Source organism: Salpingoeca rosetta, assembly GCF_000188695.1.
Source record: "Salpingoeca rosetta unplaced genomic scaffold supercont1.18, whole genome shotgun sequence".
Classification (NCBI taxonomy): Eukaryota; class Choanoflagellata; order Craspedida; family Salpingoecidae; genus Salpingoeca; species Salpingoeca rosetta.
The window spans coordinates 967282-988234 of record NW_004754916.1 but is presented as its reverse complement, the minus strand read 5'-3'; the positions used below and the strand labels follow the sequence as shown (position 1 = coordinate 988234).

Genomic DNA, 20953 nt, shown 5'->3' with positions numbered 1-20953 from the left:
GGGTTGAGGCACCAGAAGGATGGATGCGATCTGTGGCGTCAAAGAGAGGCGGTGAACAAATAAAGGTCCCCGACGCACTGCTTGCCAACCACGTTGCCCTGTGTTTGTGCATGTGCTTGCTCGTGGGCGTGGCTGCGGAGGATTTTTGCGGGGCGCGCGGGGAGAGGCGGCTACGCCCAGGATGGGCAGCCAAAAATTATGCTGAGTCAGCAATAGCGAAATAAAACATGTTTGTCTTTGCATGGTTGGTTCAAAAGCAACCAAAACGAACGGTTGGCGGCTGACCGAGAAGCGGTTCATTTACGCTTTTGTCCAGCCAGCCGGCCAGTGAGAGATTTGACAAGTGGGCCGACCACCACCACAAACAAAACCACACACAAACCACACAAACAAACTCGTTCAGTGTTTTGCTTTCTTTCTCGCTTCGCCAACCTCTGCCGCATCCATCCATCCATCCATCCATCCATCCATCCACAGCACGCACACGATGGCTGATTTGAACAAGAAGACGGTGGCGCAGCTCAAGGCGCTGTGCAAGAAGCAAGGCCTGGAGACTGGCGGTCGCAAGGCAGACCTTGTGGCGCGGCTGGCGGCTGCAGACGACGCTGCTGACTTCACAGAGGCCGACCTGAAGAAGAAGACGGTGGCACAGCTCAAGGACCTGCTGGACGAGAAGGGGCTGTCCACCTCCGGCCGCAAGGCAGACCTCATTGCGCGCCTCCTCGCAGGCGGTGGTGACGACGATGACGACGGCGACGACGACAAGAAGGGCAGTGGCAGCAACGGCAAGCGCCGCGCGGCCCGTGGCGGCCAGGCCACGAAGAAGGCCAAGCAAGCAGCAGCTGCCGCGGCTGACGACGACGCCGACGATGATGGCGATGAAGAATCCGAGGAGGAAGAGGAGGAGAAGGAAGAAGCCGTGGTCAAGCGCAAGGCTGGCTCTCGCTGTGCCGTGGACAAGTTCTGCCCCATGGCGGACAGGTTCCATGTGTATGAGGACCACGAAGGCGTGTGGGACTTTACCGGCAACCAGACAAACATCGGCCAGAACAACAACAAGTGCGGCCATGTGTGTATGTGTGTGCGTGTGCATGTGCACGTGTGTGCATGTGTTTGCACACGTGTGTATGTGTGCGTGTGTGTGCATGTGTGTTTGACAAGGAGGACGAGGGTTTTATGCGTCCTTCACCACACCACACCCTTCACCATCTCATCTCTCACCACATGCCTGGGTGGATGCAGGTTTTACATTCTGCAACTGCTGGAGAGCGATGACAAGCGCACGTACCACACGTGGACGCGGTGGGGCCGTGTTGGCGTGCCTGGGCAGAACAAGATCATGCCCGGCACCAGTCTTGCCGCGTGCAAGGCTTCGTTCATGAAGAAGTTCAAGGACAAGACGCGCAACGACTGGTACGACCGCGCAAATTTTGTCAAGGTCCCCGGCAAGTACGACATGGTCCATGTAAGTTTGTGTGTGTGTGTGTGTGTGTGTGTGGTTGTGTGTGTGTGTGTGTGTGTGTGTGGTTGTGTGTGTGTGTGCTCTTTACCTGCTTACTGGTGCAATGGCCTCTTCCCAACCTGCACTTTTTCATTTCCTTTGATGTTGTGATTTCAATACTGTTTCGCCCCTTTCCCCGCCTCCAAACAACACAATCACGCACACACACACACACACGCACCACGCACGCACCACTCACCGTACATGCAGATTGACTATGGCGCGGACGATGAGGAAACGGCCAAGCATGAGGAGGCGCTGAAGAAGAAGAAAAAGGCGCAGGCAAAGGTGAAGAAGGTGGAGTCCAAGCTGGCGCCCTCTGTGCAGCGCCTGATGCAACTCATCTTCGACGTGAAGAAGATGACGCAAGCCGTGGTGGAGATGAAGTACGACGTGAAGAAGATGCCGCTTGGCAAATTGCGCCCGGAGCAGATCAAGGCTGGTTACGAGTCGCTCAAGACCATCGAGGACCTGCTCAAGCGCAACGCGGGCAGGCGCGCGCTGGCGGACGCCTCCAGCGAGTTTTACACCCGCATTCCGCACGTGTTTGGCATGCGCGTGCCACCTGTCATTGCCACCACCGCCATGCTCCAAGAGAAGCTGCAGCTGCTCGAGGTGCGCCTGCTTGCGCTGTGTGTATGTTTGTGTGTTTATATGTGTGTGGTGTGTGTGTGTGTTTGCGTGTGTGCGTGTGTGTGTGTTTGTGTGTTTGACTGTGCGTCTGTGTGTTTGACTGTGCGTCTTGTGTGTGTGTGCGCGCGCCTTCTCTGCGCTTTTTTGTGCGTGCACACGCTGTGTACAAATGCATCCACGCTACGTGTACATGCATCCACACATACACGCACGCACGCTTCATCTCTCACCCACTACCCAACCACCACCAACACCAACGCGAACAATACGAACCACCCATCCCCTCCCTCTAACACACACACACACACACACACACACACACACACACACACACACACACACACACACACAGGCGCTTGAGGACATCAAGACGGCGATGCGCCTGATTGACCAGGAAGGGCCCGACGCGAGCGAGCCCGAGGAGGACCAGCACTTCCGGCAGCTCAAGTGCGACCTCACCCCCGTGGAGAAGGGCACGGACAAGTTCACGCTCATCAACGACTACCTGCAGAACACGCACGGCAGCACGCACCGCCAATACACCATGGAGATTGTGGATGCCTTTGAGGTGGACAAGGACACCGGGTACAAGGGCGGCGACAACAAGATGCTCCTGTGGCACGGATCCCGCATCTCAAACTGGGCTGGTGCGTGCCTGTGTGTGTGTGTGCGTGTGGGGGGGGGGGAAGAGTTTGTGTGTGTGTCTGTGTGTGTGTGTGTGTGTGTGTGTGTGTGTGTGTGTGTGTGTGTGTGTGTGTGTGTGTGTGTGTGTGTGTGGATGGAACATCATTCAACGTCGCAACTGACACGTGTGCGTTTGCATGCATGAATACATGCTTGCAGGCATTCTGTCGCAAGGTCTGCGCATTGCCCCGCCAGAGGCGCCCGTGACCGGTTACATGTTTGGCAAGGGCGTCTACTTTGTGAGTTTTGCACCAGTGTATGCATGGATGGATGGATGCGTGCCTGTCTGTTTTTCTGATGCTGGACGCCTTTTGCTTGTTTGTTCGTTTGTTTGTTTGTGTGTGTGTGTGTGTGTTTGTTTGTTTGTTTGTTTGCAGTTAACGCGATCGCTGACACTACATACACCCACACACCTGGCCACGGGTGCTGTGTAGGCTGATGCGAGCAGCAAGAGCGCCAACTACTGCTTCACCAACCGCAGCAACAACACGGGCATCCTGCTGCTGTGTGAGGTTGCCCTCGGTAAGCAGGAGGAACGCCTTAGCGCAGACTCCTACCTCCACCAGACCCTGCCAAAGGTCCGTCGTCAGTGTTGTGTGATGTGTGTGCTGTGTGCTGTGTGCTGTGAGTGAGTGTGTTGTGTGTGTGCGCGCGCTGTGGCTTGCTGCTTTGCGTGCTACTCGCTCAAACACACAACACACTCACTCACACTCACTCACTCACTCGCACACGCACACATACACACATCACACAACACTCACTGACTCACTCACACACACATACACACGCACTCACTGACCCACTTGTACTCACTCTCCACCAACAACAGACGAAGCAGAGCACGTGGGGCAAGGGCCGCGTGGCGCCCGACCCAAAGGATACGATAGTCATTGACGGTGACGTCAAGGTGCCAAAGGGCAAGCTCGCGGACACGGGCGTCTCCAACCCGCACGGGTACACCCTGCAGTACAACGAGTTTATCGTCTACAACACCAAGCAGATTCGCTTCCGTTACCTCCTCCGCTGCAAGTTCAACTACAAGTACTGAAATGGCTGACATCAAACCCCTTTGCTGCTCTGTGTCTGTGCGTATGTGTGTGTGTGTTTGCTTCTTGCTTTCCTTGCTGCCTTGTTGATTGAACGTTGTTGTCGCCTGGTTGTGCCTTTTTTGTGCTGTCGTAAACGGCGCGTAACTGCAAACGCGGCGATGGCAGTGGCAACCAACACCGCAAACACCAACCACAGTCCACCACAGTGCGCCGTCATCATCATTTACAACACCGGCTGAAGTGACGGGGTCAACTGTGTGCTACAACGACAAACAAAGAAGCAAGCGAGTCAAGCAAGGCAAGGCATCGTGGTCATGGCGGAAGAAGAGCGGCTGTTCAAGTTCCCGAGAACGCGCCACCTGTTTGACGCTGGTGGTGACGCCGTCTCGCGTGATGATCTCCTCTACACAGAACAAGAGGCACAGGTCCGTCACCTTGCGTATTTGCATGTTGTGTATGTGTATGTGTTTGTGTGTACGTGTGCGTTGGGCGGCTCTCTGACGGCTGCTGCTGTTGGTTGAGGCCACCCGATGCCATATTCTCACCCTCATTCACGGCTACCCACACACACACACACACACACACACACACACACACACACACACACACACACACACACGCACACATGCACACACACACATACACACACAGCAACTGTTTTTGTCGGGGCGACACCGTGTGGTCGTGGAGGAAAAGGTGGATGGCGCAAACATCGGGTTTAGCATCGCTGCAGATGGCCGCATCTTGGCCCAAAACCGATCGCACTACGTCAACAGCAGCTCCCACCCCCAGTTCAAACAGCTCGACTCCTGGATCTCCCAGCACATTGTGCGTGCAAGTGTGCGACGCTGTGCGTGTGTGTGTGTGTGTGTGCATGCGTGCGTACGCGTGTGGTGTGTATTTGTGATTGGCTACTTTGTGGCTCGTACGCCTGCTTGCTGTTGGGATTCGCTCACCCCGAAACCTTTGTCTGCAATCCCCCCCAAACAACAACCACTGCACTCAATCACTGCACGCTTCTCAACCTTGCAAGGGTGAGCTGTATGACATTCTCGAGGAGCCAAACAAGTTTGTCCTCTTTGGAGAGTAGGTTGCAGGCGGCATGATGGTGGTGGTTGTTCTTGCTATGTCGTCGTATTGTGTCGTTGTTGTTTCCGTGTGTATGTTCAGACACAGCGCCAGCGACACGAATTGTGTGTGCGACTCCTTCACACCACCCGCTCACCCGCTCACGTTGTCGTGCACATGTGTGTGTGATGAAGGTGGTTGTTTGCGCAGCATACAGTGCAATACTCCAAGTTGCCAGACTACTTTCTTGCGTTTGATCTCTTCGACTGCTCCACACAGCGGTTTCTGAGTCGCGCCAGCTTCCGGCACAAGCTCGGCCAAACCTCCATCCCAACAGTCCCAACAATTGCAGAGGTCCGCTGCGTCTGTGTGTGTGTGTGTGTGTGTGTGTGTGTGTGTGTGTGTGTGTGTGTGTCTTCGTTCATGGGTGCCCCTGTTCATTGAGAGACCCTTGCAACGCTTCGCATCAACTGCACGCTTTACTCGTGTCACTCTCACACACGCACGCACACATACACACACACACACACGCACACGCACATACACACACGCACGCACACATACACACACACACGCACACGCACATACACACACGCACGCGCACACACACTGATAGGTACCTCTAACTTCGCAGGACGATGTGGTGGCGCTGCTGGACACACAGAGCCAGTTTGGAGATGGCCCAGTGGAAGGCGTGTACCTGCGCGTCGATGAACACCCGCAACAACAACAACAACAACAACAACAACAACAACAACAACAACAACAACAACAACAACAGCAGCAGCAGCAGCAGCAGCAGCAGCAGCAGCAGCAGCAGCAGCAGCAGCAGCAGCAGCTTTCGTATCTGGCACACAGAGCAAAGGTCAGGCAACTCTGCTTGTGACGCATGTCGTGACGTGTAATGTGGCAGACGCCAGGCGCACATCTTGCATACATCTTGCTTGGTCCGTTTTCGTTGCGATGAGAGCGTGAAACATAACTGCAACCACATGTTTAGTCAAAACAAACTGTGCGTTGTCGTGGCTGCAACATTCAGGTGGTGAGACCAGACTTCATGCAGGCCATCACCCATCACTGGATGGGCAAGGAGCTCGTGAGAAACGGGCTGCAGTATTAACAACAATGCGACGTGATGATTATGTTGACTTGCGCTGTATTCTTGTCTGCGCTTTGCGTGTTCATGCACACTTACCTGCATTACATTATGAATTCCTAAAGTTGTGACGGGTAGCATTGACATGGTGCTGGTTGTTGTCATTGCCACTGTTGTCTTGGGGACATGATGTCGCCATCACTTGTTCTTGCATACAACCCCCCCCCCTTGGTCAGAATGCTCAGGTGTGCCCAAACTGCATGGTTTCCATTTCCCCACGACACCCAACGTGAAGCAAAGGAACATTCCATGCATTTCAAAAGCTTCACGAACCCTGCCAGTACACTTCACCCTGTTCCCATTTCGCAACAAAGAAGCGTCTTGTGACGACGGATGTGACATGAACGAAGACAAGAGGTGTTGTGGGTGTTGATGCAAACCACCGCTCACTTACAAAGAAGCACAGAGCACACACGCCACCTGCTGAGAGTCGGAGGTGTGAAAGAAGGAGGGCGGCGGCGTGTTCAGTTTCGCGTTGCCTGCCCCAGCCCTTGCCCCAATACGCCCTTCCTTCCTGCCTCCTGGCACGAGGCCACGGCACACATGAACGTACATGCAGCCATGCTCAACCAGCATCGCGAAGTCATGTTCACGGCCCCTGCATATGCCAGCGTGCTGACGCTCACCGCCGCCATGGAGCGCCAAGTACACACGCTTGCCGGCCACGTCGCGTGCGCGTTCCAAGCCATGGCCTTGAGCATTCCGCCAGAGGTCATCTTCAAGATTGCGGAGCTTGCAGTTGTTGCCATCGCCACCCAACACCAACAGCACCAACAGCACCAGCACCAGCAACCACAACTAGTTGGAAGCGCATCAGCGCACCGTCGCCACCACCGCAGCAATCACCACAGCAGCAGCCACAACAACAACAACCACTGCGCTCAGCCAGCACCTCACATCTTCAACGCCACTCAAGAAGACATTGTCGCCGATGCGCCCGTGTTCCTCGCAAGCATCTTCCGGGAAACAGTCTTCCTGCAGACGCACGAGCACATTGCGCCGTTCCTCCTCCCGCTCCTGCACCGGGCCCGCCTCATCCCACTGCCGTCGCCAGCCGATCTTCAACGGGGTGAACCGCGCCACGACCCACAAGACCAGGAAGAGGTGGACGAAGAAGAAGCAACAGCAACAGCAGCAGCAGAACGACAACAAGGAGGAGGTGCGCGAGAAGCAGGATCATCACACGCACATGGCTACAGACACCACCACCACCACCACCACCAAGAACAAGATGGCAAGTCCCAAGAACATCCCTGCTGTGAGAGCTTTGGCAAAGCCATCGAGGGTGACGCACGCGCCGAGACGCACGACGACACCAGCTCGCACACGCGCTCATCATCCATCCACTCATCATCCATTCACTCATCATCCATTCACTCAAGCAAGAACACGGCTAGCCTCCGGCGATGGCAGAGGCGCAGGCGGCAGGAGAGAGCGAGCTTGCTGCAGGACTACACGGTGCAGCGTGTCGAGGCAATGCCGCAGCTCATGCCACTGCATGGATGCCACGAGGCCCGCAAAGCCGCGCTTTGTCGACCGCGGGGCCTGGCCCTTATGGCCGGCGTGCCGCTCCCCGGCCACGACGACATCAGCCAGGACAGCCGACGCATGCGCCGCCTCAAGAGCACATCTGGCAGGTTTGCTGGCAAGCGCAGCAGCGACGACGCAGGCCCTCACAAACATTACCACCGCAGCATCAGCAGCCCCGCCATGGCAGCACTGACGACACCAATGCATGCCACCAACCACTCAACAGCAGCGCACAAGAAGGCTACGCCTGCGACCGACGCAAAGCACAAAAATCCAACGCCAAGCCTCCCCTTGGCCAACACGCTGCTGTCGCCAGCCATGATGACCCCGCCATCGACGCGAACACCGAGCCTGTCCCCTGCACCCCGCTCAGGCGACGGCGGCGGCGATGAGGATGACGAGGTGATGACGGCAGTGGGCTGCGTCATGTTGTGGTGGCGGGAGGATGTGGAGCAGACGCACGGTCTGCGCACCATCAGCCACCGCGAGCACGTGTGGGGCTGGTCGGGCGCCCTCACCCCGGCCGTGCGCAAGGAGAAGCGGGCCATCGCGCAGCAGCTGTGTTACCGCCTGTTTGGCTTTGCGCCCGGTGCAGTGCTGCCCTTCCACGCAGAGACACCCGGCCTGAACGAGTTTCTCGCCTGCGTTGTCGCCATGGACATCCTGGGGCCCTGGCTTGACGAGGTGCACCTGCTGCACGTGTGTACCTGCATCCGGGCATGCACCCCCTTCCTGCCCACCAACAACAGCACCCTCGCTGCCCTGTACGACACGTGCATGCGCATCTGCGTGGAGGACCTGCCCTTCCTCAGGCCGCTGCCGCTCGCCGTCCTGCAGCGCACCATCAAGCAGAAGGTGGAGAGCGCGTGCCGGCTGGCCACCAAGGTGGTGGGCCACTTTGCCGCCAAGGACACGCGCGTGTTCCTCACCAACGCACACGCGCAGCTGCCATACCAGGGGGCCGCCCTGCGCGGGCCAGCCACGTGCACGCTTCTCCACGCATGGCTGCGGGCGATGGCAGAGACCATCCACTTCTTCGACGCGCTGCTGGCAGAGCCAGACCACATCTTCCCGCGCTACGGCGACGTGCGCACGGACGACGAGCACCAGCGGCTGCAGGACAGCGCCGCGCGGAACCTGCGACGAGCACGCGTCTTTGTTGGCGCGCAGTTCATCACCGCAGCCATCATGCAGGCCGTGCTGGCGCTGACGGGGTTTGACATCGACACGGCCCCACTGCACGAGCTGTTGCCGCACGCGGCCGCCTCTGCTGCCCTCGCTTCATCTGGCCACAATAGCGATGCTGATGATGGTGTGGCGAGAGATGGTGACGCTGGCGAGGCGAAGGGTGGTCGTGATGCACGACTTGAGGGCCACCACAGCCCCAGCAGCAACAGTGGCAACAACAGCAGCGGCAGTGGCCACAACAGCAGCGGCAGTGGCAGCAGATTTGCCTTTGATGACGAGCGTGTTGCCGATCACACATATGCAGAGTGGCTTCTGCATGCCGGCTTTGCACTCAGCGAGAAGGCGGCGACGAAGAAGACGGCGACGAAGGAGAAGCGTGACGATGGACCTCACCTCCAACAGCATGCACAGCAGCAACAGCAGGGGGAGGAGGAGGAGGAGGAGGAGGAGGAGGAGGAGGAAGGCGCGCCTTCTGCGCAACGCGATTGCAGCGCTGCGTTCCGGCAGTTGTCCCTGGGGGTGCTTCACGCCCTGCGGGAGACAGAGGCTGGGGCCAACCGCAATGGCAGTGACGCACGCCGGTGCAGCACGAAGCTGGATACAACCAGGCACGCTGTGTTTGAGCAGTGCTTGGACATGTGCTTCTCGTCTTCGCAGGGGCAGCTGGACATTCTCTCCTTTCTCGCAGACATGCCAGATCCGGCCGTGGTCGTGGTGGCCAGCTTTGTTGATGCCTACATGTGATGCCCTGCTGGCACTGCCGGCGACTTTACCTTCGTTGTACGATGTTCTCCTGTGTTCTATTCCCACGTCTTCACCGCTTTCATGTATGTATTCAGACATGCAATACGCTATAGCGTTCGTGTTCCGGCTTCCTTGACCATCTCTTTCTGACCCATCGGCCTGTGTAATTTGAACATCAACGGGACACCGCTTCTAACTTGTGGACTTTGCTTCTTTGCTTCGTGAGCGCACAATCATTTTACCCTTCAAGCTTGAGAATAAACGAGGAATGACACAAGGAACGCACGAAAGAGGAGAAGCAGTCGTCAGGCACTATTGCGACAGGCACCGCCTTTAACATGGGCACAAGGGGTTGGCCTGTGATAGATATTTTACCAAATCTTCAATCAATTATCTACAACCAGAAGTAGGACAGCAACAAGCAAAACCACAACAGCATGGCGACGCAGCACCCTGGCGGTGGCAGCCAGGAGGACGAGGTGATTGTGATTGTGGATGACGACGACGACGTGGACGATGATGGTGGTGATGGCGGTGATGGCAGTGGTGGCGAGGGCGACAGTGCTCGTCTTGGGACGAAGAGGGACAGTGCGTGTGTGGATGAAACCAGCACAAAGGAGGAAGCAGAGGAGAATGTGGCCAAGAAGCCCAAGTCACTCAAGTCAAGCAGTGCCGAGCATGACGATGTGGCGCCACCACAAGCACAGTCTGTGTTTGCTGGCTCCTCCTCGTCCTCCTCGTCCGCAGCGTCCACAAAGTTGACGGCTGCGAAGCGCCCAACTGTGATCACCAAGCCTGGGCTAAGGCTACGCCAATGGAAGCTGTTTTCCAAAGGTGTGATGCGTGGGTGGTTGTGAGTGGATCACAGAACTGCAGAAGGATGGCGCGTGCGCACTGGCACGGCTTACACGTTGTGTTAACACGTGCGTCGATCGTCTTTCTCGGCATGTCTCTCAAACACTCATTCGTGAGCGTGATCTTGTGCTTGTTTTGTTTTGGGTGCTGGGAACAGCAGAGGCCTTTCGTCTCTTTGCCAAGCTCGAGGCTTCCGGTGAAGTGGACTACTACCCAAAGTCCATGACACGCGTGCAGGTTTGTTGTGCCTGTGTGTGTGTGTGTTGGTGTGTGTGTGTGTGTGTGTTGGTGTTGGTGTACTTTGGTGTGTGTGTGTGTATTTATGTGCGTGTGTTGGTGTTGTGTACTTTGGTGTGTATGTGGGCTTGTGTGGGCTTGTGACTGCACTCACGCTCACAATGAATGACACCCGCAACATGTAAACTTCCGTCACCTTTAATCTTCAGGTGTTTGGCAAGTGGCATGAAACACACCGACGCACCACTGCCTATGGCGATGCCGGGCTTGCGTACAGCTTCTCAGGCTGCCGCGGTGAGTGACCGCACTGGTTGTCGGACTGTACTGTTGCGACTGTGTTGCTGCGAGCAATGCACATGGTGCGCGTGGGGGGTTCCATTGCTGGTTAGTTCACGAGAGCGCTTACCGCATGGGCATTTGCTCTGTGTACTTGTGTACCTTCTTCTCCTTGTAGTGCCGTGTAAGCCGTGGACACCGCTTTTGTTGGATTTGAAGACACAAGCCGAAGCAGCGTGCCAACCACCAAAGCCATTCAACTTTGTCCTCGTCAACCGTTACAAGGTACGTGTGCGTGTGCGCGAGTGCGTGTGTGTCCAAGTAATCCAACTCCTGCCTGTCTGTTTGCTTGTCTGCCTTCCTTCGCTCTTTCCAACCCCCTAGCCCAACGTATGGATTTCTCACACATGCGTATCACGGCTGCACAACGCACACGGACGGCAGGATGGGGCCGATTTTATTGGCAAGCACCGCGACGACGAGCGGGAGCTGGATGCCGCGTGCCCAATTGCGTCGCTGACGTTTGGGCAGACCCGCGACTTTGTCTTGCATCATGCACACGTTGTGCAGAAGCGCGGCAAACACACCAAAATGGTGCCTGTCACCGTGACCCTCGCCTCCGGCACGCTGCTGACCATGGATCCGCCCACCAACACCCACTGGTACCACAGCGTTCCAAAGCGAGCACCAGCAAAGGTGCCGGGTGTGCGCATCAACCTCACCTTCAGAAGACTCGACCCTGCCAAGGCAAAGTGATGAGAGAGGGCGGGCAGGGGTTGTACTGTCATGTCGTGTGTGTGTGTGTGTGTGTGTGTGTGTGTGTGTGTGTGTGTGTGTCGTTGTGGCTGTATGCGTGCGCACGTCTGTTTACGAGTGAGCATGGTGCGTGTAGCGTTCATTCACATAGCGCTGATAACCGACCATCATAAACGAAAGCGAAGCCGAAAGAAACAAACAACCAATCACACAAGAAGCGTGCGCATGTGTGCCGGTTCTGGTGTGTTGTGACATGCAGGAGTGAAGGAACATGATTGTGTGTCTGCCATTGTTTGCACTACAACAACAAACGTTGTAACAAGCAGTGAGGTATGTTGAATGCACGAAGGGAAAGAATGCGACTAACAGCTATCCAGAGAAGAGAAGGTGCCAGAACATGGGCATGAGATGAGATGACAATGCACACAAAGGGGAAGCGGAGACAGTAACACATACACAGAGGGAGACTGAATATGTCGAGATCATACATCACCATGCGATGACAGAAGTGGAGGAGAAGGTAAAAAACCAAAACGCGCAAGTGGGCGTCGCCACATTTGACATGAAAGCGTACACGTCATTGACGACAGGTGGTGGTGAGCGTGCTGGCGATAGGTGTTTGTGCATCTACTTTGAGAGGGCAGGGAGTATGTGTGTGTATGTGTGTGTATGTGTGTACGCGTATGTGTGTGCCTGTGTGTATGCGCGTGTGGGTGTCTTCAGATAAGGTTCAGTCGTCGAATCTCCTTGAATTGGTCTGGTATCTCCATCAGCGTCCGCAGCGCAAACGTCGCCTCACACCGCTCGCTTGACCGCATCACCTGTGTGTGTGTGTGCTCGCGTGAACATGTGTGTGTGTGTGCGTGTGCTCGCGTAAACATGTGTGTGTGTGCGTGTGCTCGCGTGAACATATGTGTGTGTGCGTGTGTACACGTGCGCTGCAAGTGGGAGACGGTTGTTCGTATGCCGTACAGCGTGTATCCATTTGCGACGCCTTTCCCCCACCGCCAACTAGCACTGGCTTCCCCGCACCTCGTGGAAGTTGACAAATTGGAAGTTGTCGAACCGCCGCTCCGGTAACCGATCATCTGCGCCACATGGTGGTGGTGGCGGGAGGTGGTGGGAAGCGGTGTACAGTGAGGAAGATGTGAAGATGTGAAGCAGTGAATGAGATGACAATTGGCGTACTGAAAAACACATCGACAGACGGACAGACAGCCAGACAAACAGGCAGACACAAAGGCAGCCAGACAGGCAGACAAACAGGCAGACACAAAGGCACAAAGCCGCACACACACACACACACACACACACACACACACACACACACACACACACACACACACAACACACACACACACACACAAATACGAAAACACACCCACACCCACACACACACACACACACACACACACAAACACGAACACAAGTACGCACCAAACTCCTTCATCATGTCCCAGGGTCCGTCGCCAACACCGATCATGACGATGGACAGCGGGTAGTTGCTCGCCTCCACGATAGCTGATGCAGCGGTGGCAGCGATACATGGAGCGCGGGGTGTGTGAGGTACGGAACGTGAGGGATGAGGAGAGGGCACTGCCATTGTGTAGCATGGTGGATTAAAGCCACGCAGGACAGATACGCAGACACAGACGCAGGCACACACACACAGACATAAACACAGACACACATACAAACACAGATACACAAACACACGCAAACACACACACACACACACACATGCACGGCAGACCTGCGATGGTGTCCTTGGGGGTGGTGACCTGGCCATCAGCGATGATGAGGAGCACGTGGAAGTTCCGCGCCTCCTTCACAATCTCAATGGCCTTGCGAATGAGCGGTGCAAAGTTGGTGGGCCCGGACGGCGTGATCATGGGAGTGATCTGCTTGTACACCTTCAATACCTGGTGCATGCCACGTGGTGGCAGTGGTGGTGATGTGGTGCGGGCAAGGGTGGAGACGTCGCGTTGATGCTGAGTGATGCAATTGCATAGGCAGCATGTTTCAAGGCATGCACAAGCTAACACAAATGAACAGAAGCGCGCGCACACACAGGCACACATACAGGCACACACACAGGCACACACACACAGGCACACACGCACAGGCACACACACACACACATGCCCACATGCACACACACCTCATGGAAGGTCTCGCACGGCCTGTCCTTGATGAAGGGAAAGACGCTGTGCCCCTGTGTTGTGATGTCGCCAAAGCCAAAGGCAGGGATTAGGTGGTCCTCATCAAACTGCGACAGTGTTTGACAGATGACCCGAATGACCTGCAGGCAGTGCACGCAAGTGGTGAGGCAGGAGCCCGGAGAGGGGGAGAGTACGCATTCACGCGCACGAACGCAGATAGAGAGAGACACAGACACAGACACAGACAGATACACAGACACACAAACACACACACACAGACGCAGACACAAACACACACAAAGGCACATTCACACACACGAACTCAGACGCAGACACAAACACAGACACACACGCACGAACGCACACACACACACACAGACACCTGCTGGTATGGGTTCTCAATCTCCCCCGTGACATCGACGTGGTGTAGGCTTTTGCCACCAAACGTCCGCCGCCCTTGGAAGTCGTTTGACTTTGTGTAGTCAACGCCAACGATGAGGTTGCACGACTCCAACCCGCACTCGCGGATGGCGTCAGAGACCTCCTCAATGGACGCGTACTTGTCGCGTATGGCCTTGAACGCGCTCTCTGCCTTTCTCCTCCGGTTCTTGTCCTGGGAGCGCGTCTTGGCGTCGTGCAGCCCAAAGTACGCCGACGTCGCCGCCAGGATCACCGCCGTCCCAATGAAAGGGAAGTCCATATCTGGGTGCATGACGCCAAGGAACAAGATGCCGAGCGCGACAATGCCGCCTGCAGCGGCGAGCGAGCCCACATCCATGTCTGCGGCACCTGCAACTGCTTCCGAGCATTGCGGTGATGGTGGCATTGCCGTTGTTTGTTCTCGTGTCAGTACTACAACAAGGCGGAAGCACTCAACAAGACAAAGGGGCAACAAGGGGCGCACGCACGCTGTGCTCTCGCTCGCAAGTGCGGCTGCGATCATGCCACCACGTTCCGAACCACCACAACTCCTGTCATGTGTCACTCACCACGATCCTCACACGCACCACAGAAGAAGAAGAAGAAGAGAAGAAGACAAAACGTTGACGGTTATGAGAGAGAGCCAGTTGCGTGGTGAAGGATGGCACGAGGTGTTGGGTGGTGGTGTTGGCTTTTCTTTGTTGGTGCTAGCTGGTGCTGGGTTGGAGACGGTCAGGGTGATTTGAAGGCGGGGTGTCAGGGTGGCAAGCTACGATTATGTATTGGGTGTGTACAACAACGAGGCAAGAGGCAAACAGGGGGGAGGTGGACTAGGGAGTAAGTAGGCAGGCGCTTGTGCAACGCTTTCAGTATTGAAAGAAATACATCTTGAAGCCCTGTGCGTGCGTGTGTGTGCGTGTGTGTGCGAGTGAGTGAGTGAGTGAGTGAGTGAGTGAGTGAGTGAGTGAGTGAGTGGGTGGGTGGGTGAGTGAATGAGAGAGTGAGAGAGTGAGAGAGTGAGAGAGAGAGTGTGTGTGTGTGCAGAATAGAATAAGACGTGGGGCAGCCCTCAACAAGCAAGTAACCAACCAACCAACCAACCAACCAACCAACCAAACACACACACACACACACACACACACACACACACACACACACACACACACACACACACACACATGTACGCACGACTGCGAGCGCTGCGTTTGCGAGGACGGCGACGGCGATGACGACAATGCGGAGGCGGGCGGGGGCGTCGTGCAGCAGCCGGGACAGGTTGATCACCACCACCGCGCCTAAGTTGGCAGTGGTCACATGAGGGTAGGAGGTGATGGTGGTGGTTGGAGGTGATGGGGGTGAGAGGCGCTGTACACGTGAATGGCGCTGCGAACGCTGCTGGTGTGGCAGTGCAACTCAGGATGATGCACAGTTGTGTGCATTGGACAACAAGCACTGACAATGAATGCACACACATGGCACACGGCACACGGCACACGGCACACGGCACACGGCACACGGCACATGGCACATGACACATGGCACATTACAGGCCCGCACTTGATGTGCCCATGACCGTCATGATGATGCCCCACTGGAAACCGTTGTCGACAAACGGCAGCCCGCACAAGCACTGGTTGGTTGGTGTTGGAGTTGTGAACACATGCAAGGACATGAGAGTGAAGGGGGGGGGTTTGGCAACTCATGAGAAGCGGACAGAACGAAGCGAGACGCACAGGGGCGCAGAGGGAGACATGGTGTGCATCGCGTGCGCGTGCGTGTTTCTAAGCAAGCAAACACACAGACGCACACAGACGCACACAGACGCACACACACACACACGCAGACACACGCACAGGCACAACAAACAGCGCGTGTGCGTACCGCTGCGAGGATGTAGACCGTGAGGGAGTAGCCGTAGAGACAGAGGAGATCAAATGCACTCACTGCCAGCGCAGAGTAGAACCTGGGCATGCGTATTGTACGCACATGTATTGTATGTTTATGCGTCGAGGTGCGTGCGAATGTGCGTGTGGATGTGGATGTGGATGTGTGCGCGTGCGAATGTGATTGACAGCTGTTGCTTGTGAGACAAGGCACTGGCATCTCACCGCCCAAATGCACGCAAGGTATTTGCACATGTGCTATGACTGCACCTCATTCCGAGCCAGAGACCAATGGGAACCTGCCAATGGCGGCACGTGGCGAGGGAGGGGCGAAGCAACGACAGACGTGAGCGAGGGAGATCACAACAAACAAAACCCCAAATTGCACACACACACACACACACACACACACACACACACACACACACACACACACACACACACACACACACACACACACACACACACACACAGGGTACATGCAGGCATACCAGTGTTGTGTATCCGTAGATGGCGGTAGCGGCGAGCGTAACTGGAAGAGGCGAGGAGGTATGCAATTGATGTGAGGTCCCAAGAGTACGCCTTTCACGCAACCGTCACAGCAATCACAGCAATCACAGCAATCAGACACACACACACACACACACACACACGCACACACACACACACACACACACACGCACACACACACACACACACACACACACACACACACACACACACACACACACACACACAACACACACACACACACACACACACACACACACACACACACAAAGACGCGACCCGTTCACCTTTGGAGAAGTCGTAGTGCCACTCTGTGCGCTGGTCCTGCGGTGTCGCCGTGTAGTGGGCCAGGTTTCCGGTCAGCGCCAGCGCAAAGACTGCGCACAACACACGCAGTGATGCGGTGTGTGTATGTGTATGTGCGTGTTTGAGTGAGTGTGCATATGTGGGCGAGTTTGAGGGACAGGGTGGAAAGGAAGGCATGTGCAGGGAGCATTGCACCAAGCAACACTAGCTCGTCGAGCCTCGTCTGTTGCACGACGCACTTAACGTGGTGCTGATCCAGAAGGGGCCTGTATCCATCAGCATGCAGGCAAGCAATTGGCGTTGTGGTTAAGTGCACGGTGTATGGTGGGATGTGGGTAGGACAGAGGTGCGTCAAGGTCGCACGCAAGTTTGCACGTGGGTGTTTGAATCACAGCAGCAAGTGCACCATAGGTAGCGCAGGATAAGATGCGCGCTCACCGTAGAGGTCGCTCTTGCTCTTCGTCTCCTCGAGGAACTTTGGCGTTGGGATGGCGCCCAACTTGACGCGTTTGGTCACCTGAGCATGGGGTGCGGTGAATGTATGAGAGCGGAGGGCGCGAGTGGTGGGATGGACTGCGTGCGAGCAAGAAAGCATGTAGGTTGTGCAAGCAAGCGAATAAGCATACAGGGCGGAGGTGCACAGACACACAGACAGACTGACACAGACACAGACACAGACACAGACACACAGAGAGAGAGAGAGAGAAAGAGAGAGAGAGAGAGAGAGAGAGAGAGAGAGAGAGAGAGAGAGAGAGAGAGAGAGAGAGAGAGAGAGAGAGAGAGAGAGAGAGACAGACACACACAGACACACACACACAGACACACACGCACGTACGTCCGCTGTGTTGACATCGAAGAACGACTGGTAATAGCCAAAGGACCACACGGAGGCGGCCACAGCAGCATCTGTTGCGGCTGTGTTCCCTTGAGACTCTGCAGAGCTGGTACCCTCCGCTTGCGCAGGCTCTGCTGACATGTCTCCTTGCTCATGTTGACCAAGGAGCGCTGCTCATGCATGCTTGTGTAAGAGAGTATGTACATGTACATGTGCATGCACGCACGCACGCACACACACACACACACATACACACACACACACACGCATGCACGCACGCACACGCATGCACGCACGCACGCACGCACGCACGCACGCACGCACGCACGCATTGCAGTCGCACCATCTGTGTCTTGGTGATCGTAGGTGTCGTCGTCATCATACATATCATCACCGTCATCATCTGGTTCAACCAGTGCAAGCAAGCGACAAGAAGCATCGCAAGCGTGTGTGTGTGTGTGTGTGTGAGGGAGAGAGGGAGACAGCAACCCAAGCCATACAATCGAAGCTTGTTCGCTCAGCTCATGCACACACACACAGGCGCACGCGCACGCGCATCAGCTCACTGCACGCCACTGCACATGCGCACCGTGAAAGTCGAGTGAGATGTCTTCGCCAACCAACGGCTCCTTGCCACTGCTCATCTTCGTTGTCCTCCTTTTTCTTCTTCGCTTCGCTTCTCTTCTCTTCAACAATGATGATGAATGGTGGTGGTGGTGGGTTGCTGCTGACACGGTGTGCACGGCAGTGGCGTGCTGTGAGACATGTTGCTAGTGTCGCTTGCACGATGCGCGGTGCTGCACAAGGTAGTAGCTGCGTCAATCATAGGCTATCTGGTGGGACAGCCACACCGCGGTGGCGAGCGGTGTTGACGTGTGCGCGGCATGCGTCGTCGTCGTCATCGGTGGGGGACTCTGGTGGAGATGTGGACACACAGACGCTGTTTGTGTCCACGCGGCAGGAAGTGGTGGACGCGTTGAGTGAGTGCAGCGACATGATCCTGGACCAGCCCGCCTTTATCGCATCCGTGCAGTACTTTGACCCAGAGGAGGCGCTACAGCACGTGACCCAAGACAACGAGGACAGCAACGGCGACAGCAACCGCGTGCCCCTCGGCTACAGCGCAGAGGCCCTGGCAGCGGCAGGGGCAGAGGCACAGCAGGATGCACAGCAGGATACAGCGGCGTCGCCAGGAGCAGCGGCGTCGTCGGTGAACCGTGGGTGGCACCTGAGCGAGGACGGCCCGCTCACGCGCTTTATTGTTGGGGTTGCACAGCAGAAGGTGGCGGACGACGATGGCTCGCATCACACTGCCGTGGAGGAAGTCCTTGATGTCGGTCAGTGCAGCAAGTCGGGGATGGAGGGGACAGGAGGGGAGCGAGAAGGCAAAGAAGAGCGTGTGTGTGTGTGTGTGTGTGTGTGTGTGTGTGTGTGTGTGTGTGTGTGTGTGTGTGTGTGTGTGTGTGTGTGTGTGTGTGTGTGTGTGCGTGCGTGCGTGCGTGCGTGCGTGCGTGTGTGTGTGTGTGTGTGTGTGTGTGTGTGTGTGTGTGCGAGTGTGAGAGAGAGAGTGTGTGTGTGTGTGTGTGCATGCGCGAACACTTGTGTATGCATGTGTTTGTGTCGAACCGCACGTGGCGTTTTGCACAGATTCACAGACACGCGTTCATGTGCTCACCTCTCACCTATCACCTCCGCTTCGCTTCTCTCTCTTCACCCTTCTCCCCCCCCCCCCGATGGCAAATGACAGTCCTGCCTGCGTTTGCTGGTGAGACGCTGCTTGAGCAACAGCTGCGACAGCACGGCACCCTGGGCGTGTGGCGCGGGGAGGTGGATGCGCTTGGCCTGAGCAGCTGGCAGTATGGGTTTGTCAAGCACCACACCCTCGCCTTCTTCAACACGCGTGGGGTCTTGGCCGAGGTCGGCCAGCACGCCGGCGAGCCTGTCCTCTTCCTCAACCCACAGCAGCAGCAGCAGGAGCAACAGGAGGAGGAAGGGCAGCAGCAGCAGCAGCAGCAGCAGCCGGTGTCTGTGCTACCACTTGCTGACATTGCTGATGTCAGAGTGCGTCTCGCGGAAGAGGCCAAGACGCTCGCCGTCTTTACAGCAGACCAGCAGGGTGCGTGTGTATGCGTGTGTGTATGCATGTGTATGTGTGCTGTATGCGTACGTGTACGTGTGCGCATGCGCATGCGCGCGCGCGCGTGTGTGTGCTGTATGCGTGCGTGTTTGTGTGAGCGTGCACTCCCGGTACGAACATGCACATGGTCACATCACGCCCTGTGCTTGACGCTGTTCTGCTCCCTCCCGGCGCCACCACGTGTGTGTTGTGCAGAGATTCCCATCCTGCGTGACGACGCTGTGGATGACATTGACGCGACAGATGAGGGGCAGGTCATGATTGCCTCGGAGTGGATGGTGCGTTGCAATTGTGTGTGTGTGTGTGTGTGTGTGTGTGTGTGTGTGTGTGTGTGTGTGTGTGTGTGTGTGTGTGTGTGTGTGTCACGTGCGTGTGTTGCCTCTGCACCGCTCCTGTTTCTGGGCTGCTTGTGCCACAGCAGCGTTGACTTGTTTTGTGCAGCATGTGCAGCATTTCCTGCTCCGTTTGACCTTGCTACACGACGTGACATGCTGCCCACGCGCATCAGGTGAAAGCTGCGGGCTCTCTCGTGGCGCTGCTTCGCCAGTATGGCCACACCGCGCAGCTGCGCCTCCCTCGTGTCCTCCTCCAAGGTGCGATTCGTGTGTTGTGTGTGTGTGTGTATGTGTGTGAAACGTGTTTGCGTTGTCGTGTTTGCTCCGTTTGCACGTCTTGCCGTCACCCACCCACTCACTCCCTCACTCACTCACTCACTCACACCCATGCTGTTGCTTGCTTGTGTGACCTTGGCAGAACACAATGCGCGTGTTGCAGCCCGGAACAAAGGCTGGAAGGACGCTCTCAAAGCTCCAACAACCCACAAGTAGCAGTGCAGCAGGAATCACAGACACAGACACACACACACACACACACACACACACACACACACACACACACATACACACGCACACACACACATACACATACACACACACACACACACGTGACAACGCCATCTGAACGACAGGACCAGATCGAAGTTGTGACGATTTATTGGCATCTTCAAATAAATTTCGGCAGTTT

The 20953-nt window shown here is 56.2% G+C and overlaps 7 protein-coding genes across 7 annotated transcripts; 5 read left to right on the top strand and 2 right to left on the bottom strand.

Annotated features, from left to right (window-relative positions):
• The first annotated feature begins 450 nt into the window (after positions 1 to 450).
• On the top strand, positions 451 to 4023 carry PTSG_06626 (polymerase family). The gene is made up of 7 exons (XM_004991956.1): positions 451 to 1059; positions 1243 to 1465; positions 1712 to 2116; positions 2487 to 2781; positions 2978 to 3057; positions 3253 to 3396; positions 3648 to 4023. The coding sequence occupies exons 1-7, from the start codon at positions 488 to 490 to the stop codon at positions 3864 to 3866; spliced, it is 1938 nt and encodes a 645-aa protein (XP_004992013.1). The 5' UTR covers positions 451 to 487; the 3' UTR covers positions 3867 to 4023.
• A 158-nt stretch (positions 4024 to 4181) lies between these two features.
• On the top strand, positions 4182 to 6392 carry PTSG_12460 (uncharacterized protein; the record flags this gene model as incomplete). Its single annotated transcript, XM_004991955.1, has 7 exons — positions 4182 to 4292; positions 4519 to 4695; positions 4901 to 4953; positions 5130 to 5289; positions 5552 to 5641; positions 5717 to 5800; positions 5975 to 6392. 7 exons carry the CDS (start codon positions 4182 to 4184, stop codon positions 6053 to 6055), a joined length of 756 nt encoding a protein of 251 aa, XP_004992012.1. The 3' UTR covers positions 6056 to 6392.
• On the top strand, positions 6391 to 9829 carry PTSG_12459 (uncharacterized protein). The gene has a single exon (XM_004991954.1). The coding sequence runs from the start codon at positions 6464 to 6466 to the stop codon at positions 9551 to 9553; it is 3090 nt and encodes a 1029-aa protein (XP_004992011.1). The 5' UTR covers positions 6391 to 6463; the 3' UTR covers positions 9554 to 9829.
• A 113-nt stretch (positions 9830 to 9942) lies between these two features.
• PTSG_06623 (Alkbh2 protein) lies at positions 9943 to 11868 on the top strand. The gene is made up of 5 exons (XM_004991953.1): positions 9943 to 10387; positions 10569 to 10645; positions 10855 to 10939; positions 11100 to 11206; positions 11366 to 11868. The coding sequence occupies exons 1-5, from the start codon at positions 9991 to 9993 to the stop codon at positions 11675 to 11677; spliced, it is 978 nt and encodes a 325-aa protein (XP_004992010.1). The 5' UTR covers positions 9943 to 9990; the 3' UTR covers positions 11678 to 11868.
• PTSG_06622 (copine) lies at positions 11774 to 14904 on the bottom strand. The gene is made up of 7 exons (XM_004991952.1): positions 14847 to 14904; positions 14222 to 14634; positions 13839 to 13979; positions 13431 to 13599; positions 13115 to 13198; positions 12710 to 12765; positions 11774 to 12498 (listed from the first exon to the last, which is right to left on the bottom strand). The coding sequence occupies exons 2-7, from the start codon at positions 14615 to 14617 to the stop codon at positions 12397 to 12399; spliced, it is 948 nt and encodes a 315-aa protein (XP_004992009.1). The 5' UTR covers positions 14618 to 14634; positions 14847 to 14904; the 3' UTR covers positions 11774 to 12396.
• A 113-nt stretch (positions 14905 to 15017) lies between these two features.
• On the bottom strand, positions 15018 to 18504 carry PTSG_06621 (uncharacterized protein). Its single transcript, XM_004991951.1, has 12 exons — positions 18383 to 18504; positions 18137 to 18196; positions 17794 to 17963; positions 17397 to 17475; positions 17198 to 17224; positions 16940 to 17029; positions 16634 to 16674; positions 16413 to 16441; positions 16141 to 16222; positions 15817 to 15889; positions 15448 to 15554; positions 15018 to 15155 (listed from the first exon to the last, which is right to left on the bottom strand). The coding sequence occupies exons 1-12, from the start codon at positions 18435 to 18437 to the stop codon at positions 15126 to 15128; spliced, it is 843 nt and encodes a 280-aa protein (XP_004992008.1). The 5' UTR covers positions 18438 to 18504; the 3' UTR covers positions 15018 to 15125.
• On the top strand, positions 18451 to 20809 carry PTSG_06620 (uncharacterized protein). The gene is made up of 5 exons (XM_004991950.1): positions 18451 to 19130; positions 19541 to 19909; positions 20126 to 20208; positions 20439 to 20523; positions 20684 to 20809. Exons 1-5 carry the CDS (start codon positions 18488 to 18490, stop codon positions 20755 to 20757), a joined length of 1254 nt encoding a protein of 417 aa, XP_004992007.1. The 5' UTR covers positions 18451 to 18487; the 3' UTR covers positions 20758 to 20809.
• Positions 20810 to 20953: the final 144 nt, after the last annotated feature.